Consider the following 14126-nt stretch of genomic DNA (forward strand, 5'->3'; position numbering starts at 1 on the left):
GTGGCACATGATATTCATATTTGTTCATTTTGCAGAAAGAGAGAAAATTGTACAGATGAAAAATAACGATTACAAAAATCAAAGGTAGTCTAAGCACTGTTATTAACATATTATAGAAGCCTACATAAGAAAAGGACAGATGAAAACTATTGTACCGTGAAAGAAGATGGCGACGCGGTGCTGCGATTCGAAACAGCGAGGGGACGGCGGGAAGAAGATAGCGGCGCGGTGCTGCGGTTCAAAACGACGAAGAGACGAGGATTATTTTTGGGCGCAACTTTTAGGTTTCCAACAGTGAACAACGATGCTGGTGAGTGATGAACATGAACAGTCTCTTGATTTTTGTTTTTAATTTCTAAGTTTTGCTTTAATTTAAAAAAAAACATTTGAACCACCGGTTTATAGAAACCGCCGGTTTAGCGGTCTGACCCGGTTTTCACCATTTCACACCGGTTTAACGGCGAGAGCGATCCATGCATTGGACCAGACCGGTTACTGGTCCGGTTCCCGGTCCAACCGGTCCGACCGGCCGGTCCGGTCCAGTTTTTACAACACTGGATAGAATGTCTCACATCTTGGCAGAATAGCTTGCTTCACATGTTGCCTATAAAATATTGTCAATCATTTGTAATAACAAAAATTATGAGTTTTATAACCATGGAAAAAGGCACAAATATATGCACTCACTCAAGATAAAACTTCCTATGCATAGGCATATTCATGGTTTTTAGGTGTATCCAAAGGACCTATTGATTGTAGCACCAAATATTATATGGAGTGAAGGGCCATAAGCCATATTGAATTTGAGTCTGAGGTAGAGTGATCCATCACTCATGCTCTTAGTTCATCTCAAAATTGTTTCTCACAAGGGTCCTTGTACCACTGTGGCATAATAATGGTAATGGATTTGTGGTTCATGTATATTCACCAACATAACGACTGATTGGTCTTGATATATTTGAATCAATCATCCACCAAAGGACATATAGTTTGTCTACATAGTCTTTTAAAAAGTGAAATTTGCAACAAACCAATTTGTCCCGTGTCGATCAATTGTATGATAAAAGATGCACCCATAAGCACTATTTGTTCTGGTGGATTGACCGACGTGTTTCCATAAACATTGGAAGGAAGTAAATATTATCATTACAAATGTTAGTGGATAGTTTTTAGGTGTGTGTTGGTCTGACTTCTTGGATGCTCATTATGATGGTTGATTCATGTTAAAGAGGCTTCTACTATAACATAAGTGCATATGTCAATCATAGTAGTGATATGTTGAATTGAATTTTTCATCGAATTTGGCTGTAGTGTCTCACTGGGTGTTCCAATTTATTGTCGAACTTGAAAGTTAGTCAAAATTTTGGCTAATAGCTCTCAAGTGTGACTCTAGTTTGCTTCAAGCGATCATACTGATGAAATAAATTTGTCCACCGACTATGGATTCTTAACTTCTCTAAAGAGAATTAAGTACAAAGTTAGATGTGTTTTAAGATATTGAACTAAGAAATCCCCAAATGTAAAATTAAGATGAAAGATACAAGAAAAAAATGTGTAAATAACTTGTTTGATTGATTGCATGTATTCTTTTTGAAGTATACATAATCTAGTCTCACTAGGCTATTTGCACGGGTAACGTGTGACTCTTCATGTTGTTAGGAGTACATGGCGCCCAACATTCGGTGTAAACTTTCCTATCTCTCAAATATATTTCATTTTCTTTATTCATGTGTACATTCCCTCTTTAAAACATGTTTATATGGTCATAGTTTCTTCTGTCATTGACACTTTAAATATGAGACACGAGTGAAATATCAAATTGCCAAATTTCACAATATTTTAACTGAGTTTAACATTTCCACGATTCGTAATATTATGTGAACTTGTGAAAAAATAGAATATCTCGTATTTGGTTTAGGAGAATTTGACTGACCTTAAATTTGACGACAATAATTTTATTTATTTTTTAAGTGTAAATAAAAGTCAATGATAAAATTTTACATTCTAACGATTATAAAATTTTACATTGAATTGAAATTTACAAAATTTAATAAGCATAGTTATAACTAAAATTTGCACTAAGTTTTAACATTAGCTTTAAATAAGTACTTCTTTTACAAATAAAGCAAATATTGTTAATAAGATAATGATAATACAAAAAAGACATAAGATTCCTCCACATGCGGATTGCATAAAAATATATTATTTGATCTCATTTTTTATATAATTTATCTGATCTCTTTTAGATTTTAATTTTGGATTTTTCAAGCTAACTTTATTGTCTCGTACTCTTGCCCTTCCCTATATTAATTGATAATTCAAAACGAAATCATCGAGGAATCTAGAATAAGTTGTTCTTATTTCCTTTCAAAAATATTATGGCTATGACATAATCATTTAATTTTTATATTTTAAAATTTAGATTTTGTTTTTATAGATAATTTTAAAATTTAAGTTCCGATTGAAGTAATATTCTGCTTTATTTATAAATAAATTTAAAAACTAAGATAATTTATGTTACTAATTTAAAATCCAAAACGAACTTTAGATTTCAGTTGTGAAAATTCAAAAATTAAAAAATTACTTTCAAACATGAAAATAAATATTTATGATAAATCTATTTAATCAAAACGATTCATATAATTATATTTATTAAATAATTAAAATATCATAAATATAATATATTTGTTTTATAGTGTAATCTTCATATAAGAAAGATAGATCTTCTTGAAATTTTTAATTTGTCCTTTTAACGAGTACTCATCAATTAGGTTGTCCACGTGGCTACTACTTCTTTCAAATACTTCCTTTTCGTTACTATACACTCAACTTTCCTATAGTGTTTATGTATTTTTTTTGCTCTTAGTGTGATTAAACATATGTTTTATTTTGAAATATTTGATTTTCTTTTAAAGAAATAAATATCTTAAAAGTACATATGAATACAATTTTTTCCTTTTCTTTTTGTGTTGATACTATTTTGGGAGGTTGATTTTCTAATGTCAACAAGTTTTGATTTAATTTATTTTTGCATATTTGTAATTGGTTTGCGATGCTGCTCTCGCTTTATGTTTATAATTTCTTGTGTTTGTCGTTGATTATTGAAAATTTTATCTTTATAAGATTTAAGAAGTTGTATTAGTTTATTAATCATCATATGATTTTTTATTTATTTTGGAAGGTGGAATTTTATGTTTTAGTGATATTGTGCCTTCCTTGAACTTGCAGGAATCAACTCAAACTTCGAGTATGTCTAGAATTCGTTACTTTTACAACTTTTCAAATAGTCTTAAAGAGTGTTATTTATAAAATTTATTATTATATTAACTCTAAAATTTAAATTTTTATAATTGTAGTATTATTGCATTTAACTAATAATTAAGAGTGTTGTAATTGTTCATGGTAGTCTACATAATTGTACCATATATATTCAATGATAATTTATTATTACAATAATAATTAAATAGTTGTTAATATCAAATAATTATTTTAATAATTGAATTTTGAGGAATTATTTGAAGATTTTTTCACAATAATTCAATATGTCAATTTAATAGGATCAAAATTATATATAATTATATTTTATATCATTATATAAAAAACATTGAAAATATATGTCACTAATAATATAGAATAAAGTAAGTATTTTTGATTTAATTTTTTTAATTTATAAAAGTACTAAAACAAAAATAAAATTAAAATAACTTTAAGATTTACAAATTAAAAGAGAATGAGGAATTGTGGCGTGTGAGTGTAGAGAAGAACACTATTGATAGAGATAAAAGAAAGGGAGAGTGGAAGAAGAAATGTGGAGAGAGAGAGAGAGAGAGAGAGAGAGAGAGAGAGAGAGAGAGAGAGAGAGAGAGAGAGAGAGAGAGAGAGAGAGAGAGAGAGAGAGAGAGAGAGGTGTAGAATCCACACTATGAATAATTGAAAGTGATAAATAAATAAAATAAGGACTTATGAAAAAATGTGTGAAAAAGTATAAAAGAGGGAGAAGAGTGTTAGATAAGTTAATATAATGGTGAATTCTTATCTACCCAACTCAAAAAATTGGGTAAGTTTAACTCCTTTGTAAAATGCTTTGAAAACAACAAACATTTGTAGTATTTTAATAAATAATTAAATGTGTTAAATGAGATGGAATCATATGATTGGTTGGAGGTACATTACCCAACTATTTGTGATGGGTAGAGAAGTTGTCCCATAATATAATAAATTGTGTGAAAAGAGACAAATATATGACATGCGATATGTCAGATTTTTGTGAGTCCCTATTTAAATTATATTGATAATTGATATTATATTGTAGAATGTGAATAGACAATACAACTAAAAATAAGAGTGAATAAACATTGAATTGATAAGAGTAGACAAAGTTGTTGATAGTGATAAATAATTACTTTGAATTGATATTGTACCATTGATATTTGTGTAATGTGTTTTGAAAATTTTTTTATTTTGATTTTCTTTTTCTATTTGTACTCTGTTCATGAACATTCTCTCTGTACTTTTTATTTATTTTTATTTTTTTTAAAATTTAATAATACCAGAATTTAGTTAAAATAAAGATTTATATTATATTTATAAATAAAAATATATATTATTAGAAAGAGACAATTACAAGAAATACAAATAAAAGTATTTAATAAAAATATACATACATAAATTAGTGACTACATAAAATTGAAAAATGCTCAATTTTAAGTTGACTCTCCTGTTTGTGGTTTATATACATTATTTTAACATGGTTTATATACATGTTAAACACGGATGTATAATTGATATTAATATGTTTAATTACTTTTTAAAATGCTTGTTAATTTTTTTTATTAAATGAGAACAAGTTTTTTTTAATCCAAATAATTTTATTTTTTAATTCATATATAACTTAAAATATGTTTTTAAAATGCATGTTAATTTTCGTTTGAGAGATTTCTACCAAACAAAGGCTCAAAGCGACCATCTTAGAGGATCACCAATTTTTTTATGTATAACCTTTTAATCACATCTACCTTTCAAACCTTGTGTTTGAGGAACTGTACATTGGGAAAACCCAAATCACCTTTAATAAGGTCGTCCCAAATCTTTATGAACCTAATTAAGCCATAATGGCCCCAGGTCCACTAATGGGCACAATGGTTTAGGCGGGCTAGAAGATCCATATTGCACGACTCAGTGCTTCATGACAATGAGGTTCAATACTAAATACGTGGATTATGGTTAACGTGTTGATCCATATAATAAGTTAGTGTTGGCTTCTCTTATTATTAAGGGAGACTAGTTCGACTCGCTCCTATGATTTGATCAAATTTTCAGAAACATGGTTGAATCCATAAGATATAAATTGACCTCTTCCTTCACCCTATCGAAGACCCAATGTGCCTATAAATATCCCGACTCTCAACTAAAAAGGAAACAATTCATTTTTTTTATACACTTACCAATTATTTTTTACCAAAAGTTTATACTCAAACGAAGAAATTTGATCATGTTTAAAAAATTATTTTCATAACCAAATTAGCATGAATATATAATCCAGAATAGTAAAAGAACAACTGGGAATATAACGTTATAACAACGTGGTCAAATGAACAAATATTTTAGGAAATTTAGCATTATTGAATATTTTCATTCTTATACAATACATGTATATTTGTTTTCCAATATCTCATTAATTAATTAATTAATTAATTAATTAATTAATAAGCTACATTTGGCATGGATAATATAATCTAGAATCGTAAAAAAAAGGAGAATATTAATGTTATAACAACGTGGTCAAATGAATAAATATATTTTAAGAAATTTAGCATTATTAAATATTTTCATTCTTTTTTTTCTTTTTTTTTTGACAAAAATATTTTCATTCTTATACAATACATGTATGTTTGCTTTTCTATATCTTATTAACTAATTATTCGGCTTTATTTGGTAGCATATTATTAAGTTATATTTGACAACCAGGACCTATCCTTATAATTAGACAAATTTAATTATGTATCGATATTTTCGTTATTTACAGATGTATTGTAATTAAGCTTATCCATATAGTTGTAGTTAGTTATAATATCATAGGCACAATTATAGGAGAAATCATGAGAACCATATTTGTATAAAAACAACAGATTATTTTGAGAAATAAACGTAACCACCTATAATACACACACTCTTTTTTTATAAGTTTTTTTTCTTCTCTTATCATTTTTAAAATACCAAAAAAAAAAACTTTTTACAAGCATAATGCATTGGACAGGCAAAAATATACATCATGCTTTAATTAGAAAGAAAAAAATTTGACCATATTTAAAAAATTAATTTCGTAACCAAATTAACATGGATATATAATCCAGAATCGAGAATATTATGTTATAACAACATGGTCAAATGAAAAAATATGTTTTAGAAAATTTAACTTACTGAATATTTCATTCTTATCCGATACATAGTTGTTTTCCTATATCTTATTAATTAACTAATTATTAAGCTATATCTAGTAATATATATATATATATATATATATATATATATATATATATATATATATATATATATATATATATATATATATATATATATATATATATATATATATATATATATATATATATATATAGGGCCGGCCCAATCAGTTTGGAGGCCCTGTTCTAATTTATAAAATAGGACTAAATTAAAAAATATATAATTTTATATCTGCTTTTAAAAAACATATATAAAATAATAAATATTTTTAAAATAAATTATAATTTCGTATGTGTTTTTGAACAAATAAATTTAAAATCTATTAGTTTTGTAATTGAAAAAAATAATTGAGTCCCTCATAATTTGGAGCCAGTGGTACTCCACCTGGGGAAAACCAACCCATTATAAAGCATTGTTGATTTTCTTGAGTTATATATATTTTTTAAATAATGATAAATAGACAAATTAAATCTTTTTGTTTTTTTGAATTAATGTATTATTAGGTTGGAGTGAAAATGACAGAAAATTTGTTTAATTATCGAGCTTTGAAATAAAACAAAAACTTAGTCCTATCAAATGATTTCGATAAAAAAAATCGAATTTTTATCTTTTCTAAAGAAATGTTGTCTCATTCTAAAACTTTAAAGTTTAAATAATACTATTTACTAATTAATTATATTTATTTCACTCAAAAACACTAGTTTATCTCTTTATCACTAAATCAAACTAAAATATATAGTTATATACACTTTTGTCTTAAAACAAATCATTTCTAGCTTTCATGAAAAATTGAATACACGATATTCAATATATGAAATTTATGTGTTTTATTCATCATCAAGTGTTTTGATGGCACTCCCAAGTATTTGGCTTACTTTATTATCTACGTATTCAATCTATGTTAATACTGCAAATAGTAAAAAGTAAAAAATAGACAAGTAATTAAGTGAGAAAAGTAAAAGTGAAGAGAAAATTATAAGAAATAAAAGAGAAGATTGAATTTGACATGGGCCTCCCCAAAAATTGGGGCCCAGTGCTGCAGCACTTGCTGCACCTGGGAATGGCCGGGCCTGTATATATATATATATATATATATTTGACAACTAGCACCTATTCTTATCCTTACAATCAGATAAATCTGATTATATTTTGATGTTTTAGTTATTTAGAGTTATGGTAATTAAGCTCATTCATATACAGTTGTAATTAGTTATAATTTCATAGGCTCAATTATACGAGAAACCGTGAGAGTCATGTTTATATAAAAACAACCGTTTGCTTTGAGAAATAAACATAACCAACTTTCTGCAAGCATAATGCATTGGACGGGACAAAAATATATATCATGTTTTAATTAGAAGAAATTTTTTTATAAAAAGTTTATACTCAAACGAACAAATTTAATCATGGTTAAAAAATTAAGTTCATAACTCAATTAACATGAATATATAATCCAAAATCATAAAAAAAAAAAAAAAGGGAAAATATTATGTTATAACAACGTGGTCAAATGAACTAATATATTGATTTTAGAAAATTTAGCATTATTAAATATTTTCTTTCCTATATCATATCATACAAATATATTTATAGAATATTAATTAAAACAAAAGTAATTACTAGTGGTAGTTGGTAGCCTCTCACTCACTCAATGCAACTATAGAACAAAACTAATATAAATATAAGTAGCCATAGTACTAATCTATGCAAACCATATTCACCAACTTCATCACTCTTTTCTTCTTCTTCTTCATATCACATTTCATCATAAAAATTCTAAGTTATTAATATTTCTGATCATGGGAAGAGGAAAACCATGCAGTGTATTTTCTCAAATGGAAAAAACCATAAACGACACCGTTTCAAATAGCTTCATAGGAACATACTTCAAGTTAAACCAAAGAAAAACATGTTTCACCAAAGAACTCCGTGCCGCAACCGCCACTTTCCTCACCATGGCTTACATCATAACCGTCAACGCCACCATCCTAACCGCTTCCGGCGGAACATGCTCGGTCGCCGACTGTTCTCCCCCGGCCACACCAGACTGCACGTTAAAGCCAAACGCCGGTTACGAAACTTGTCTCGCGAAAACTAAAAATGACTTGGTGGTTGCAACTGCTGTATCCGCCATGGTTTCTTCTATCGCTATGGGCTTACTAGCGAACCTTCCTTTGGGCCTTGCTCCTGGTATGGGGCCTAATGCTTACTTGGCGTTTAACCTTGTTGGTTATCATGGAAGCGGTTCGATGGATTATCGAACCGCGATTACGGTTGTTTTTGTGGAAGGTTGTGCTTTTCTATTTGTTTCTGTTTTTGGTTTAAGAGGGAAGCTTGCTAAGCTTATACCTCAGTCTGTTAGGCTTGCTTGTGCTGCTGGGATTGGGCTTTTTATTGCTTTTGTGGGCTTACAGAGTAACCAAGGTGTTGGGCTTATTGGGCCTGATGCTTCGAATTTGGTTACTATTACTGCTTGTAAGAATGTTGACCTTGAAACTGGGGCTTGCTTGGGTGGGAAGTTACAAAGTCCTAAGTTCTGGCTTGGGGTTTTAGGGTTTCTTATTACAAGCTATGGTTTGATGAAGAATGTGAAAGGGAGTATGATTTATGGGATTGTTTTTGTGACTTTTGTGTCATGGTTTAGACATACTGAGGTCACTTATTTTCCTGATACATTGGTTGGAAATGGGAATTTTGATTATTTTAAGAAAATTGTTGATTTTCATAAGATTGAATCAACTGCATGGGTTTTTAAGTTTAGTGATTTTAATAGAAGGGAGGTTTGGGAGGCTTTGGCTACTTTGTTTTATGTTGATGTAATTGCGATGACGGGTATAATGTATACTATGGCTGAGATCGGAGAGTTTGTTGATGAGAAAGGGAATTTCGAAGGTGAATATATGGCTTATATTGTTGATGCGGCCGGCACTATTGCTGGGTCGGCTTTAGGTGTTACGACGACTGCGACATTTGTTGAATCGTCGGCTGGGATGAGGGAAGGTGGTAGGACGGGGCTAACTGCTGTGTTTATAGGGCTGTTTTTCTTTTTGTCGTTGTTTTTTACTCCTCTTTTGACGAGTGTTCCTCCGTGGGCTATAGGTCCATCGTTGGTGATGGTTGGGGTGACGATGATGAAAGTTGTGAAGGATATTGATTGGAGTAATGTGAAGGAAGCGGTTCCGGCTTTTGCTATAATGATTTTAATGCCTCTGACTTATTCCATAGCAAATGGGATTGTTGCTGGTATTGGTCTTTATGTTGCTCTCAGTCTTTTTGACTATGCTGCAAGTATCATAAGTTGGTTGGGGAAAATGAGAAAAATGGTGACCAAAGAGCATAACCAAGTGTCTGCCACTGCCACAAGTGTTGACCCAGTAGTGGAAAATGTTTGAAGTTTTGTGGTTGGTTTGGTTGTCAATTTTTGACTTTTAGGACACTTTTGGTTCTAGAACTCATGCTTATATTAGGTGCTAAATGTATTGTTACATGTTATTGTAGGCTTATAATGGCAGCACATTTGAAATATAGTTAAAGTAAAAAGTAACATCTTATAATGTCTCTACTCAATGGCAGACAAGCACCACTACAAGAAAATCTGTAAATGTCTAAATGTTATGAATGGACTAATGATCTTAAATTGAAAACCAGAACAAAAATAATAAGTACTAGAATACTAACAATAGTAATAAGATTTTAAATAGTTCTTAAGTTTTCATTGATACATGAAGCTATTGTAGTACACAGGGCAAAGAGGAAGCAAAAGAACAACTAAACATTGTGGTGAATGCCTATACTAACATCACTTGTGGTCTGTATGTACAGCGACGATGTGTTCATACTTATTTTCGACCTTAAAAACACACACGTCACCGGTTTTAATATTATTTGCTCTTTGAAAATCTGACCATCCACTTCTCAAACAAGTTTTTTCAGTGCAAAGGACCGGCCACTTTCTCGTCAATGGATCTTTAAGAATCACCACCATCGTCGTCTTTGATCCTAATCCAACACGAGATAACGGCAAGGGTTCTGACAATTCCTGCAGTACATGCAAGTTCAAATGGTCACAAATGGACATTATAGTTCTGGGCACAAAATCATAAGCTCTGCTCCTGTAACTATAAAACAATAACTAGAGAAGTTAAATTCATACAAGATGATCTTTATCAGTGACAGTTGCAGAAGTTTCATCTTCATTCAACTCTCTCTTAATAACCTCTGTCATCCCTGCAATCATACATGTTAATGAAACTGCAGACAAATGCACGCACACGGCCACAAATAATGATAGTGAGAAACACAAAGAAGAACACCTGTCACATTTATTTTATCGTTGACACTGCATAATTTGGGCGTCGTTTCCACCGGCAGTTCCTTTGTCCCACCTGAAATCGTATTAGCTGAATGATTACGTCGGGTGAATCATGCGACTCTTGTGAGAAAAAACACATATCAACTGAAAATACGCACCTAAGTAAATACAATCATCTAAGAGATTAGATATTTTATTGAACCTCTCTTTGGAATTCTGAAAACCAGCAATATCAATATTCAAAGCATGTTTATCAATTAAGCATTTAATCGGCAAAATGAATTTTATAGTATAAAACAAGCTAAAATAGGGATGATTAATTTCATAGAAGACAGTCATTATCAGTGAGCACCTCACAGGAGACAGTGGCGGCAGTTTCAAAGTGACCTTCATTATTTTGATTAAGCTTTCCCTTAATAACCTTTGGCAGCTCTGCAATTGAACAGATTCATCCGTGAGGAAGAAACAGGTGATGCAAGTTCAGACAAATGCTTGCAGCCACAATGACAGTGAGAAACACAAAAAAAAGAGCACCTGTTCCGCACAATTTATCATTAAAACCACGCAGCCTTTTGGGGGTTATGTTCATACACAGTTTCTTCCTCTGACCTAAAATCATAATACTTGATTAGTAAAACAAACAAGGTTATTAGCAAAACAAACAAGGAGCTGTTCTGTTAATTGTAGCACCTAAACCTTCAGCAAAACTGCACTCTGGAATTTCCTTTTCGGACAGAAGGGACTTTCCCTTCTTGTATTCTTCATGTTTCAAAATTGAAGTCTTTTCATATGCATTTTTGTCTGATTCACCAAGAGAATTGTTTCTTCCAGAAGTTTCAAGTTCGAATGCATGCAAGGCATGTTTTCCTCTGGAAATCGCCGCATGATCACTCCCTAAAATGTGCAGAAGAAACCGGGTTATCTAATAGCTTTACAAAATGAAATCGAAGTTATTTGGATAACTATAGTACCTAATCCCGCGGCGAACTGGCCCTCGCCCTCTTGAACTTCTCCATTGGACCTAATCGACCTGTGCTCGTTATTTTCTACTAGTACGAAATCAGGATATTTGTGCTCCATTGGACAATTGTTCCTTCCATGCAACTCAAGTTTAGATGCATATGAGGCATCTCCTGTACCCAGCACTTCTTCAACCATAGGATCTTTGTTTAAAAAGGATGCATCATTTTGATATGCATTGCTTGTTATGAAACATGTGTCTCCAATATTATTTTGTGTTCCTCCTAAATCAATCTCCATATGCTGGTTTTGCATTGGCACATCAGTTTGCAAGTCAACAAGTGAAGCATTTGGATCTTGTCTAACAAACTCTCCATTTCTATCTCTCTTTTTCCTAATTCTTGTTTTAGAAAAATCAACCCTTTCACACACAGATTCATCATAGATCTTGACACCGAACTTCAGTTTGTCAATGCTACTGAATACCACTAAATCTCCTACTTCAAGCTTGTGATCCAGTGAGAAAACATCCCATCCTTCCTTAAAAGCTAAAGAATCATCAACATTTGATAATGTTACATCCCATCTACTACCAGTTGAATCCTCAAGATTGAAGCTCTTACCAACCAAACCAGACATAGTGCGTTTTAGCTTAGGAGGAAGATACTGCAGATATAAAAAATGGAAAAAGTTCAAGTAAGCAAGTTAGAAATATATCATATGAAAAGGAAAGTAAGATGATGATGGAGATATATACCAGAAGTTTGAGATCGCTTCGACGAAGCATGAACTTGTAGAAAGAGGAAGGTGAGGTTGTGGTTGGTGGGAGAGGGCGATGAAACATTCGACAGTTGTGAATACAAGAGGTACACACTTTAGGATTGCGACCCATATTGCTGCACTCTTGTTCTTAAAGTTGTGAGGCTTGAAAACGAACATGAAGACCTTGTGGATATTGGAGAGAGGAGAATATAAGGTGAGTTCACAGTTTGAGAGAATGGTTGCTTGGTTAGCACGTTTTGTTTGGTTTTTGCGCAGAGAAAAGGTGAAACGTATGACGCATGCATGGGTTGTTTCAGCATATAATTGTGACGTTTCAGAAATCTTTGGATTCCAATATAAGGTGACAAGACAGAAAGAGACAATATTTTAAGTATGTTAGTTTGATTTGGTTGAGTTCGATACTTCAATTTGGTTCAATGGCTCTTTTCAGTCGTCCTAAACAGTAAGTAGCAAGTTCACGTGTTAGAAAATTTAGTGGCCACATTAGAAAGACTAAATTGAGAAAGAAATTAAATTAGTTATACGTTCATATAATCCCTCCTTTTCAAATTGAATTTCGTTTAAGCTTTTTGCAAAAATAACTGCATAATAGTAAAAAAAATTGTAAATAAAAATATTTAGTTTAATAATAAATTTTTTCTCGTATATAATTTTTGAATCATAAATACTATATTTCGTATATAAAAATATTTCACAATGTGTGTGTAAAATATTTCACCATGATTGATATTAAGAACTTTGATGATATGTCAAACCTTACACAATGGTTGATAATATGAACCGTGATGAAATATAAAAACAAACCCTCTTTATAACGAAAAAATTGAAAATTGTTGGTGCTGGGGTTCGAACCCTTACACTCTATGTACATTTCATCATGGTTGTTAACATCGATCGTAGTGAAATGTCTTTTAGTAAATAGCAAAAAAAAAGTCCAAAAATAAGTTGTTACTATGGTTAACAGAATGACCGTTGTAATATAGTGTTACGAAATATTTATTTTATAGTAGTGATGGTTGTTTGAGAATGATAGGTGTAATTTCAATAAGAATAGTTAATGGGGTGATGGATGTACTTTTAATATGAATAGTTGACGGGGGTGATGGATGTCTTTTAAAATGAATGGGGTGATGATGATACTATGAATAGTTGATGTCGGTGATGATGATTCTTTGAATAATTGATAGAGTTTTAGTTACATTTACCAAAATTCACATTGTTAATGATCATTCAACCTTTTAATGAAATCTTATCATAAATGGTGATTAACTTTTATTCAAGGTAGTTATAAAGGAATCTCAAAACTCGTAGGATGATTTGTCGGAGCTACGCGTTATCTATTGATTTTTTGATTATTCATATTTTTTGAGAGGCCAATTTTTTTGCTGATATTCTCGCTAGCTTGGGCCTTAATTAAGCTTAGACGTTTTTCTTGATTTTCTTTTGTTCATAGGGATGTGCTTAGGGGATTCTTACTTGATAATGATGGTACCCCTAGACTTAGAATTCAATTTTAAGGGGTCTTAGTTTGGTCCCCCTTGTGATATTTGTAGAAAATATCTTACCCCACCCCTTGGATCTCTCTTGCACCATGCGGGCTTCCTAAAAT

At 31.1% G+C, this 14126-nt stretch overlaps 2 protein-coding genes across 2 annotated transcripts; one reads left to right on the forward strand and one right to left on the reverse strand.

Annotated features, from left to right (window-relative positions):
* The first annotated feature begins 8186 nt into the window (after positions 1-8186).
* Positions 8187-10044, forward strand: LOC131622036 (adenine/guanine permease AZG2-like). The gene has a single exon (XM_058893088.1). It carries the CDS (start codon positions 8262-8264, stop codon positions 9852-9854), a length of 1593 nt encoding a protein of 530 aa, XP_058749071.1. The 5' UTR covers positions 8187-8261; the 3' UTR covers positions 9855-10044.
* A 152-nt stretch (positions 10045-10196) lies between these two features.
* On the reverse strand, positions 10197-12730 carry LOC131622035 (uncharacterized). The gene is made up of 9 exons (XM_058893086.1): positions 12492-12730; positions 11746-12400; positions 11465-11668; positions 11309-11383; positions 11127-11206; positions 10933-10990; positions 10776-10847; positions 10616-10689; positions 10197-10501 (listed from the first exon to the last, which is right to left on the reverse strand). Exons 1-9 carry the CDS (start codon positions 12624-12626, stop codon positions 10262-10264), a joined length of 1593 nt encoding a protein of 530 aa, XP_058749069.1. The 5' UTR covers positions 12627-12730; the 3' UTR covers positions 10197-10261.
* Positions 12731-14126: the final 1396 nt, after the last annotated feature.

The sequence above is a fragment of the Vicia villosa genome, unplaced genomic scaffold (genome assembly GCF_029867415.1).
Source record: "Vicia villosa cultivar HV-30 ecotype Madison, WI unplaced genomic scaffold, Vvil1.0 ctg.000024F_1_1, whole genome shotgun sequence".
In the NCBI taxonomy this organism is placed as follows: Eukaryota; Viridiplantae; Streptophyta; class Magnoliopsida; order Fabales; family Fabaceae; genus Vicia; species Vicia villosa.